Source organism: Equus asinus, chromosome 1 (genome assembly GCF_041296235.1).
Source record: "Equus asinus isolate D_3611 breed Donkey chromosome 1, EquAss-T2T_v2, whole genome shotgun sequence".
In the NCBI taxonomy this organism is placed as follows: Eukaryota; Metazoa; Chordata; class Mammalia; order Perissodactyla; family Equidae; genus Equus; species Equus asinus.
In genome coordinates, this window is record NC_091790.1 from 162,895,852 (window position 1) to 162,908,626 (window position 12,775).

Below are 12,775 nucleotides of genomic sequence, written 5' to 3' on the forward strand. Positions count from 1 at the left end.
GTATTTTTGCCTTTGTTTGAAAATATTTTTCAGTATAAAATTTTAGATTGAAAGATTTTTCCCGCCAGTAATTTAAGAGGTTGCTCCACTATCTTCTTGCTTGCATTGTTCTCATGAGACATCTGCTGTTTTCCTTATCTTTGTTTCTTTGTACGTAATGTCTTTTTTCTCTGGCTGCTTTTCAAATTTTCTCTTGTCACTTGTTTTGAGCAATTAGATTATGATATGGTTTGTGTAGTTTTCTTTTATTTCTTTTCTTTTGTGCTTAGGATTTGTTGAGTTTCTTGCATCTGTGAATTTGTAGTTTTCATAAAATTTAGAAAATTTTGGCTATTAATTCTTCAAGTACTTTTTCTGTCCTCCATCTTTTTCCTCTGCTTTGGGGACTCCAATTACATACACATTTAGGCTACTTGAAGTTGTCTCACAGCTCCCAGATTTTCTTTTCTTTTTCGTTTTGTAAAGATTGGCACCTGAGCTGACATCTGTTGCCAGTCTTTCTTTTTCTTCTTCTTCTTCTCCCCAAAGCCCCCCGTACCTAGCTGTGTATTCTAGTTGTAGGTCCTTCTGGTTGTGCTATGTGGGACGCCACCTAAGCATGGCCTGACAAGCAGTGCCATGTCCATGCCCAGGATCCAAACTGGTGAAACCCGCCAAAGTAGAGCATGTGAACTTAACCACTCGGCCATGGGGTTGGTTCTTCTTTTCATTTGTTAAAAATTCTTTTCTCTCTACTTCATTTTGAGTAATTTCTACTGCTATGTTTTCAAGGTCAGTAATCTTTTTTCTGCAATGTCTGATCTGGTATTAATTCCCATCTGGTATAGTTTCCATTTCTAAAGTTCAATGTTTTTTGTGTCTTCCATGTCTCTACTTAACTGTTTGAAGATGTAGAATACAGTTATAGTAATTGTTTTAATGCCTTTGTTTTTGAATTCTAACATCTGTATCAGTTTTGAGTCAGTTTCACTTGATTTATTTATCTCATTATTGTGGATCACATTTTCCTGTTTCTTTACATGCCCAGTAATTTTTATTAGATGCCAGATATAGTCAATTTTACTTTGTTGGGTGCTAGATATTTTTGAAGTTCTGTAACTGTTCTTGTGCTTATGCTGGGATGCAGTTAAGTTACTTGGGATCCTTTTGGGTGGCTTTTAAGACTTCTTAGGTGGGACCAGAGCAGTGCTCATTCAGGCTACTTATTCTCTGCTTCTGAGGCAAGACCCTTCTGAGTGCTCTCCCCAGTTCCCTTTGAATTATGAGGTGTTCCGGTCTGACTGGCAGGTGTAGGCAGTATTCCAGGCTCTGTGTGAATGCTGAGCACTGTTACCTCTAATCCTTTTGGGTGATTCTTTCCCTGGCCTTGGGTGGTTTCCTTACATGAATGTGCTGATAAGTATTCTGCTAAATTATTTGGGAGGATTCTTTGCAGATCTCAGAGTTTTGTCCCTGTGCTGCTCTCTCCTCTGTGGTATACTGTCCTGCAAACTCTAACTGCCTTGCTTTCTCTGCACTCTCAGCTTCCATCTTCTCAACTCAGGGAGTCTGCTGGACTCCACCTGGGTTCCCCCTCGCTATGCCACAGCCTGAAAACTCTCTCATGGCTGCAGCAATCCTACCACTTGCCTCATTTGCTTTCTGTCTTTAAGGGATTGCTCTCCTTTGTTGTCTGATGTCCAGTGCCTTGCAAACTATTGTTTTGTGTATTTTGTCCATGTTATGATTGTTTCAGATGGGATGGTAAATTCTTTTCCTATTACTTCATCTTGGCTGGAAGTGGAAGAATTTTTTTATTTTTGTTCTTAGTAAACTTCCGTGTTTTTTGAGACTCATTAATTCAGAATGTGGTGTATTTCCATGATGAGAGGTCACAGAGAGTGGAACTCAGTACCTAGTGAATTCAAAGTATTTGCCAGCTGGATCTCAGCCTGTGGCCTCAGAGACTTGATTTGCCTGTCCTCTCTGAATGAATTGTCATCTCTGAGTCAGGGGCACATCAGTCCAAGTTACAGACACATATATAATGCTAGAATGGGAGCCTATAAAATGTAATGAGAAATGTAACTGCCAGGGGCTAATATTCATGTCTTGGTCTAGTGGAATCTTTTCTAGATAAGCTACACTTGAACTAAATGGTAATAAAATGATTTCTTGGGTTAAATTCTAATTCAGATTAAGACAATGATGCATTCACCTATATTTACTATGCTGTCTCCCTTCTCCAGATTGTTCTTATATACACATTGACAATATTTGTCTCTCTGACCAGCCCCACTTATGTTTCATACCTACTTCAGATATTTTAATACCTCAAGTAGATAGATTAATACCTAAATCATGTCTTGATGGCCAGAAATCCATCTGTATCTTTAATGTGACTTTTCATATCTCTTTTGTGACCCATTATATGTTGACTATAGTCTAACTTTGAGGGCAGTTTTATTTCCTCTTTGTCTAGATATTTTTGGGCAGCTATCTCACTGTCATTGCCATATACAATATATGCCTGTCAGCCAATGATTTTCAAAATAGTATACCTTGCTCTTTTTCATTTTCTTGATTTGGAAATATTAATTGCTTTGGAGCTGAATTCTGAAGAACTATTCTTTTACATGCCCATTTTACATTCATTCTTTCATTATTTTAAGGAGCATTTATTAAACATTGACCATGTTCCAGAGATGAGTACCCTGGAGTAGTTCCTATGTGTAGAGGATCCTGTCTGTACTACTGATTATTACATTTGATTTGTGAAGTAAACACAATAGATTTCTTATGGAAATTTTTCAGTGAAGCAGGTAACTTCATTATGAGTATATATATATATATATATATAAATTTTTTAACGAGCATGGTGTCTCCTTCTCCTGGAACTTTTGTACAAGTAGCTCACTTTACATGGGGTATTCTCCCACCCTCTCCTCTACCCCTTTTTTCCCCCTCCAGCTTTATTGAGGTATAAGTGAGAAGTAAAAACTGTTTATATTTATGGTGTACAATATGATATTTTGATATAAATATAGATCATGAAATGATTACCAAAATCAAGGTAATTAACATATCTATCACCTCATATAGTTATTTTTCTTGTGGTAAAAACATTTAAGATCTACTCTCTTAAATTTCAAGTATACAGCACGGTTTTATAACTATCGTCACCATACTGTACATTAGATCTCCAGAACTCATTCATCCTGCTTATCTGAAACTTTGTACCCTTTGACCAGTATCTCCCCAGTTCCCCCATCCCCCAGACCCTGGCAACCACCATTTACTCTCTGCTTCTATGAGTTTGACTTTTTTAGATTCCACATATGAGATCATGCAGCATTTGTCTCTGTGCCTGGCTTATTTTACTTAGCATAATGTTCTCCAAGTTCATCCATGCTGTTACAAATGGCAGAATTAACTTCTTTTTTTAAGGCTAAATAATATTCCTTTGTATGTATGTACCACATTTTCTTTATCCATTCATGCATTGATGGACACTTAGGTTGATTCCATATCTTGGCTATTGTGAATAATGCTGCAATGAATAGGAGAGTGCAGCTAATTCTTCAAGATACTGATTTCAGTTCCTTTGGATAAATACCCAGAAGTGGGATTTCTGGATCAGATAGTATTTCTATTTTTAATTTTTTGAGGAACCTCCATACTGTTTTCCATAGTGGCTGTACTGGTTTACATTCTCACCAACAAGCACAAGGGTTCCCTTTTCTCCACATCCTTGCGAGCGTTTACCACCTCTTGTCTTTTTGATAATAGCCTTTCTAACAGGTATGAGATCATATCTCACGGTGGTTTGATTTGCATTTCCCTTTTGATTAGTGTTGTTGAGCAATTTTTCATATACCTATTGACCATTGTTATATCTTCTTTTGAGAAATGTCTGTTCAGGTCTTTTGCCCATTTTTCAATTGGATTGTTCATTTTCTTGCTATTGTGTTGTTTGAGTTCCTTATGTATTTTTGGATATTAACCTTTTATTGAATATATGGTTTGCAAGTATTGTCTCCCATTCCATAGATTGTCTCTTCACTCTGTTGATTATTTCCTTTGCTGCACAGAAGCTTTTTAGTTTGATGCAATCCTATTTGTCTATTTTTTCTTTTGTTGCCGGTGCTTTGGGATCATATCCAAAAAAATCATTTCCCGTACCAATGTCAAGAAGCTTTTCCTTGTGTTTTCTCCTAGTAGTTTTACAGTTTCAGGTCTTATTTTAAGTCTTTAATCCATTTTGAGTTGATTTTTGTATATGGTGTGAGATAAGAGTCCAATTTCACTCTTCTGCATGTGGATATCCAGTTTCCTCAATAGCATTTGTTGAAGAGTCCTTTCCCCATTGTGTGTTCTTGGTACCTTTGTCAAAGATCAATTGACTATAAATGTGTGGATTTATTTCTGGGCTCTCTATTCTGTTCTATTGGTGTATATGTCTGTTTTGATGCCACTACTATGCTGTTTTGATTACTATAGCTTGTAATATATTTTGAAATCAGGTAGTGTGATGTCTCCAGCCTTTTTCTGTTTACTCAAAATTGCTTTGGCTATCTGGGATCTTTTATGGTTACATACAAATTTTAGGATTGTTTTTCTATTTCTCTGAAAAATGCCATTGGGATTTGGATAGGCATTTGAATCTGTAGATCACTTTGAGTAGTATGGACATTTTAACAATGTTATTTCTTCCAATTCATGAACCCAGTATATCTTTTCCGTTTATTTGTGTCTTCAATTTCTTTCATCAATGTTTTATAGTTTTCAATGTACCGATCTTTTACGTCCTTGTTTAAATTTGTTATGAGTATTGTTGAACCACTGAATAGCTATTATCATCTGGTAAAAGATGAGGCAAAATCTGCTAAGAGTCTATAAAATATCAGAAATACGGTCATAGCCAAAAAAAAAAAAGTGAATGAAGATTAGCCAAACTTTATGTCTGCTTTATCACAAAGCAGTTTCTTAATTGTATCGTTATGAAAATGACTGAAATGTTCTGTTTTTAGCTACTAAATTGATCTGAGGTTTTGCTTTGCAGGTGGATTGGACTCTAAATATTGGCGAGCAAGCCCTTGATATATGTATTGTCTCTTTCAATCAGTCAGCATCATCTGTTTTTGTTCTTGGTGAAAGAAACTTTTTTTGCCTTAAGGATAATGGGCAAATTCGATTCATGAAGAAACTTGATTGTAGCCCAAGTTGTTTTCTCCCATATTGCTCAGGTGTGTAGACAGATTTTCTTTTATCTTTCCCATATGTCAAGGCTACGTTATATACATCTGAAAAAGCCACATTCACACAAATATATTTTAAAAATCTAGGAAAATAGTTTTATAGTGAACATGTCGTGGAAACTTTAACTTGCAAAGTTTGAATAGAAGTTTGATATAAATCACACATTTGGTTTTGTCAGTCATTTTACTTTGTACAAAATGACTAGTAGAATTGGCCTCCAGTAGACATTAATGCTTTCTGTAATGTGGCTGTTCAGGATGCTTCCAAGAGAACATGAGACTCTTTTACAAGCAGAATGGAGCATAGTAATGTCTAATAGAATGACTTATCTGTAGTGAATGCTTAAGCTCACTAGCTTAAATGTGTTAAATGTGAATGAAATTCATGCTTTCTAAATGAATTGAAAAAATGTTGGCTACTCTCTAGTTACAGTTTCCAACTCTGTAAAATGATTCTTGTTCTTTTTGATATTGGTAGCTTAAAGTTGAAAAATAATATTTTATTAAAATCTTTATGTGTTAAGATAAAGCTATGAGTATTAGTTTGTATCATTAATATCCTAAAAGAGGTATAATACACTGTTGCAAATAACTGTTTTCTTATTATTCTCTTTATCTTTAACCTACAGTTTCTGAAGGAACAATAAATACTTTGATTGGAAACCATAATAACATGTTGCATATTTATCAGGATGTGACACTGAAGTGGGCCACTCAACTTCCCCATGTTCCTGTAGCAGTAAGAGTGGGCTGTTTGCAGTAAGTGATTTAATTTAACATAGTTTTTTTTAGAGGATCTCAGTCAAGGAATTTTCTAGAAGTTTTATGAAAAAATGACAAGGGATTTTACTAGAAAATGACAAGTGACATTGTAGTATGAATGTCAACAATAGAAATAACATATAACTTTATTGAAAAAGAAGGATATAAAAAAGCCTTAATTAGCCTCATTAATCATTTTCATTCTAGCAAGATATCTTTTGTATATTGAAGATTTCAAGAAAATGGTTTGCTTGATAGATTATTTTCCTTAAAATAGAAAAGGATTTCTTCAAGCTTTTGATGGGTTCCAATTACAGATCATTTATTAATAGGCTGTGAGAATATTACACTTCAGAACTTGTTTTAAACTTTATTATGTCAAGTGATGCAGAATTCTAGTGATTATGTGTTTTTAGACAGTTTAGATTTTAAATGGGGCCACTTTGCATTTAAAATGAAAGACAAAGTATATGTCAACATTAAATTTATGAAATTTATAAAAAATGAGAGAAATGAGACATCTAAGTGTGTGTAATTTTTCTAGGTTATCAGTATAAAAGGCAAGATCCTGGCAAACTCTTTTGCATCTTAGATTATGTTTAGGAATTGAAAATCTCAGTAAATGTATAGAAGCACAACTTTCTATAAAGCTTCATAGATTCCCAGATCTATTCAGTTGTTCTCATTTAGATCATTTTATTACACATTTAAAAGCCATATGTAGGATTCTTCAGTGACACCTATAGTATCTGATCAATATGACTAATCTCCCAATTTAAGAGGTCGAGTGTGAAATATCGTTGGAGCTCAATGAAGGATGTTCATGTTTGTGTTAAGGGTTAATCTAAAGCCTGAATATTGGAAAAATGGAAACAGTGTTTTGAAAACATTGAATATTTTTAAAAGAAGTTGCTTTCTAATGTTTTATGAGAAAATACCATCATGTAATTGTTATGCACTTAACACAAGTTATAGTTATTTTGTATCTGAAGAAAAATTTGAAATTTTGAGTTTGGCTTTTGCAATGTCCAACAGATGGTCTCTTAAGTTCAATGAAACACTCAGAATCACCAGACATTTTGCATCAGATTTACTTAGAAGGATTTAGAACAGGAAAAACATCTTGCCAGCAGGGCAACATTAAATATTTCTCTTTTGCAAGAGTAATTCTCGCAGCAGTCCATATATCCATCCAAGTGCTGTTCTCTTTGGCCCCCCAAGTGACAGCTCAGGTGCAAGAAGACAGATCTACACTGGTAGGTGTGCAGCCCATCTTGGCTTAGAGTCTTCACACCCCTCAGGAAACAGTATCTTTAAATGCTAAAAAGTCATTGTGGTTTTTGTGTGTATGTGGGGCATGGGAGAGTGATGGATAGAAAGAACTTGTTGAGAACATTTAGTTGAAATAGTTACCTTACACGTAAATTATTTACAAGGAATGTGCCTATTTCAAGAGTCACTGTACTCAGGGAGGCTCAAAGATATGGCTTCGCAGCAGATATTTATGGTTAATTTATAGTTTCTGGTCCAGATGCAACTTTCAAGTCATGAGTCCAACAGTAACTGAAATTATTATAAAACCGAATTTCCGTATAGTATGCATCAAGATACTTAAATTCAAAAGTAGCCTGTCACATCTAAACTTAGGTGCTTGTGAGGGAAGCTTCCTATTTCTCATAGATTTTCAAGATCATGATTATAAACAATTAAATGCAAATATTGCCATTAGTGTTTTCCACAGTTAATTAATGTAGAGCAATAAATTGTTATTATTTAATGGAAGACTTTTCTTATTTTATATACTTTAACATAAAAATATAGGGTTAGACTGTTTAAAAGAATTTCATTGCAGTATTTAGTAGAATTTTAACAGTGATACAGTGATTATTACTGACTTAGCTGTAGCATATTTATATTTAGAAGTTATTATTTGAAATTAGAAGCACTGAAATAATTTCGCTTCTGTTTTTTATTACTTTTAGAGTTAAACTTTTTTGGTAGAAACTTCCTTGGCTGAATGTGTTTATTTGTAAAGGAAATTGCTGCTATTTTAATATGCTTCTTTTCAATGAATAAGAAATATTGGATTTGGATCAAGTTGATGCAATTATACTTAATAACAGCGTTTTGCTCAGAAACTAAGATGCTTTATTTCCTCCCACTCCCATCTACTTGGCAGTCCTAGTCCTTTCTACCTTGTTTATTATAAAGCAATTCTAAATCTGTCTGTTTCTTTCTTTCTTTTCAGGGTAAATGGCATTCTTGATTAGATAGTGTTCTTTTAGTTTATTTTAAATTTTGTGGGTTAGACTATGGGAATATGAAATAAATACAATAAAAGTTACAGAATCAGAAGAGCCTGAATGTGACAATGTTCTTTAAATTCTTAGCTATTACTGTTTTCCTCTTATTTCATGAAGTAGCTATGGAAGTCTGCCGAGTATCTTACCTCTGCTGTGGCCAGTTTCCCAAATGGCAAATAAAGATCATCATTTATCGGTAACATTATTCTCTCTAGAGGTATGAAATATACCCATAAGTGGAATGAACATTAGAGATGAGGACCTTTCCAAACTTTAGCTGGCAGCCACAGCCATAGCGCTTTAAAATCTTATTGCAGCTCATTTTTTAATATAAACAATTTGGTCTAGTACTTCAGTGTTTTTCTTCCTAGGCTATATCCACTACAGTAACTTATTATAACTTCAGTATTTAACATTTTATTCTTTAGCCTTCATTGATATGGTATTCTTGACCAGAATATTTCCCCCATTTCTTCTCTAGATTTTCAAATTTCTTCTATCTTAGGGTCCTAACAAGTCACGTAAGAAAGCCTTCCGTCTCTACAACTACACTGGTCTCTTTCTTCTTATATTTTGTTGGTGACTTCTCCCCAGTGCACTCCTTTAAAGTAGGGACCTTTTCTACTTTTGCATATCACACTGATTGATCAGTCAGCTCAACATGTGGTTTGCTGTTAGCACCCGTGGAGTCGATTCCAACCCCTGGTGACCATCTGTACAGCAGATCAGAACCCTGCCTGGTCTTTTTGTATCCGTATCAGACCGTGCTCTGCAGCTCTTCATAGGGTTTTCGTGGCCAATTTTTTGACAATTGGTGGCTAGGTCCTTCTTCCTAGTCTGGGAGCTCCACTGAAACCTGTCCCCTGAGGGTGACCCTGCAGCTGACAGATGGGTGATGTGTTTCCCTGACCAGGAAGATGAACCCTGGGGCACTGTGGTGAGAGTCCCGAATCTTAACCACTAGACCACCAGGATGGCTGAACATTTGGTATATCGTGGTAAAAACATAAAAATCATTGTGCTTTGTGTGTGTCAGGAGGAGGAGTGTCTAGAAAGACCTTATAAGAGTTTTTAGTTGAAAAACCTTTTTAAAATATGACAAAATTGAGACTCGTAAACAGACGGATATTATTTCTTTGAGAACAAATTTATTAGGAGAGTTTTTAAATTTCAAAGTGACTTTTTCTTTTTTGGTTTTAACTTTTGCTGTTAATTTGTCATCTTTTTTTTCCTATGCTTTGTAGAAAAAGAATATCGACTTATATATACACTTTTTGCTATGTTATATTTTTAAGGATTTTCTTTGTGGCTTAATAATGCTACATAAAATTTGTAAATATTCCTGGAATTAGGGTAAAGCATAAATTCTGATTTTTCAGAGCTTCTGCATTCTTATTCATATTTTTCTCTATTAATCTGTTACAGTGCAGGACTGCAATGTTAGTCTTTCATTACTATATTTTTCTATCAATTTTTTGTCGAATATCTAAGCATTTTTGGTTTATATATTCTAGTTCTATGTATTCAGCTGATGTTTATGATAGTTATTTTATTTGTTTTGGTGAGTTTTAAAAATTTTGTTTTAAATTTAAAATTTGTTTTAATTAAAAATTAATATTTTTTTGTTTGCTTCTTTGTTTTGTTTGCTTTGAGTTCACGTTGTTATTAACTATTGGTATGCTATTGTCTATGGTTCTTTAACTTATAACTTTATTTTGAATGTATCTCTTGTAAACAGAATTTGATTGGGTTTTTCAAACCATTTTGAAGACCGTTGTCCTTTAATTAACCCACTTACAATTGTTACAATCAATATATTTGGTCATTTTTCATCTTGTATGGCATTCTCTACTTGTGATACTATTTCCTTTGGTTTCCGTCTTTTGTATGTGAGTTGAGGTTTCTTTGTACTTGGATTCTCCCATGTCTTGAGTGGTACACACACATACATATCTCTTCTTTGTTTCTATTAGTGTTTACTTTTCAGTGTTGCCATAACCCAAAAATGAAGTGAATCTTTCTCTCCATGATAGTCATGGTGTTTAATACACTTCTTTCTCTTTTCCTATTTCCCCATTCCCTCCACCACCGTCATACACAGACGTGGGTGTGTACATGTGCTTGTTCTAATACATATTCATCTCCACACACCCACACACACTTTCTTACTGTTTGTTCTTTGCTACAGTAACATAAAGTTTTAGCTATAAATTATTATTGTTAAACCCTTCTAATGCCTTTTTCCAGACTGTTTTAAAATTTGTATTCACTTTTTATCTAGACCTATAGTAATTTTAATTTTTTTCTTTATCTGTTGAAGATTGCTTTTCTTTTTATATCATGGATTACAATTTTTTAACTTATTAATTTTGCTTCCCCTCTCAATAGGCTGATTTAATGTTCCAAGGAATGGTTTAAGGTGTTGTAAAAGTGTATTGCCACATTTTTCCCTCAAATTTTATTGATGTTGCTCCTTTATATTTTTTATAAATAACTTTGGTGGAAAAGAGTAACTGTGATTTTTGTAAAAAGTATAGAGCTGAATTATTTAAAACTCAAGCATTATTTAAAGGTACAAGTAAGAAAACAAAAAATAAAACTAACAATTCTTCCACCAAAGTTACCTCAATCTTACCATCCAGAATTAACATTTGTTAGCAGCTATCAAACATCAAGCCTGATATTTTTGTCTACACATATGCAAGTATAGACATAGAGTAAAATTTACAAAACAGGATCAAATGTTTTTTAAATATAATTTTATTGCCTTATATTCTAACAGAAAAAAGAAACAGATAAAATGGGAGGAATAAATGAATTTTACATAAATGTTTATTCACAACAGTATATTTTAGTTTCTAAAAGAGCCCTCTAAACAGGAAAAGAAAAAAAGTAACAGATTGATATTTTCAGTTTTTTAAAACTGCATTTCACTTTTTGGCAGTGTCCCTTGACTCCCTCTTATGAAAAATAAAGAAAGCGGCATACTTATGCCTTCTTCCTCTCTTCTTGCCTGATATTGTTGGTATCTTATTATTATTTATTTTGTCAAAGTTTAAAACATTTACATACATTTTAGTAATCACAATTTTCAGAGTCCTTTTCATCCTATCCATGTATCTAAATCAACTCACGGCTCACCACCAATTCTTTTATTATTCCTGAATTATCTTGATTCACTTCTTGGTTAGTTGAATTTAATCATCCAGTATTTTTTGAGGAAAGCCTTATAAGTCTTCTTGCATTCTTGAGAATTGTTTATTGCTTTTATACTTGAAGGTTATCTTAGCTTCTGTCAGAATTTTGGACATTTCTTTTGGTGTTGACAGTTGCTGTGGAGAAGTCTGAGACTGGCTTAAATTTTTTTTTAAACTTCTTATTGAATGAATTACTTTTTCTGCCTGGATGCTCATATTTGATTTATTTGTTTAATCCTTACAGGACTAACATTAGTATTCATTAACATTATCTAACAATTGATTAGTTCTGTATCAGTTTGTTCTGGGGCAAAGTGAGATTTGATAGATTCAGGTTTTTATTCATTTCAGGAAAGTTTTCTTCCACTATACCTTTGAATACTGGTTCTGCTCTACTAGTTTAGTTTTTTTGATCAATATTATTATTATAAATGTTGGCTCTACATCCATCATCTTCCAAATCTAGCATCTCTTGATTGATTATATGTATGTATTTTTTCTTCCTATTTTTATTTGTGTGATTTCTCCCCCATGTCTCTCTTGTCCTTGGGTTTCTCTTTAGTTTATTCTGTTTTTTCTTTTTATTGCTTCTAATGTGACCTTCATCCCTGTAGCTTTTGTTTGAACTTTTCAAACAAAGAAAAATTGTGTTTCTTTCATTTTGTTGATACAGTGGTAACTATTTGTCTGATTTCTTCTTTTGTTTCCTTAGCAAGTTCTTGGTATAGATGTTTTCTGCCTTTTGCTTATGGTCCTATCTCCCTCATCTCTACATCTTTTACTTTATTTGTAATTTTTACACATAGGTCCTCTGTTAATTACTTTGCAATTATTGCTCATTTGAAAAATGGTGATAACAATTTGCTGAAGAATCATGTGGGAAGTGATGGGAGAGAGTAATAAGCTCGGACCAGCTGAGTCTTTTCACCCTCTCACTGTGTTTATTTTCCCCTTTGCTCTGGGAGCTCATCATACTCAGTTTTCAGGGTTTAAGAGGCTGGTGAGTGTAACAGAAGTCCCTCTCTATCCCTAGTCACAGGCCCTTGGTGCTAAGAATCAGTGGCTGCTGCTTGTCCTCTTATCTTCATTGATTAGGAAGCTAACTGATTGATACATGCATCTTTTGCTTCCACTGTGGTTTTCTGATGTTGTATCCCCTGAGTCCCACCTATGCTCTTAGATCTCATCATGCTGGTCTAGAAGCTGACTCTGTTTTGGTTGAGATCTGAGTAGCATGTGTCAGCTCTTGGCATCCTATCTTATTGTGGTCCAAAAT

At 34.0% G+C, this 12,775-nt stretch overlaps 1 protein-coding gene across 3 annotated transcripts in view; it reads left to right on the forward strand.

Moving 5' to 3' along the window:
* Positions 1-12,775, forward strand: part of BBS9 (Bardet-Biedl syndrome 9) — a 428,290-nt gene that overhangs the window by 107,402 nt on the left and 308,113 nt on the right. For all 3 annotated transcript variants that reach the window (XM_014838754.3, XM_014838755.3, XM_070511651.1), the window contains 2 exons: positions 5,042-5,225; positions 5,867-5,996. In XM_014838754.3, the coding sequence (XP_014694240.1) occupies positions 5,042-5,225; positions 5,867-5,996 (314 nt within the window). The remainder of the gene's footprint in view (positions 1-5,041; positions 5,226-5,866; positions 5,997-12,775) is intronic.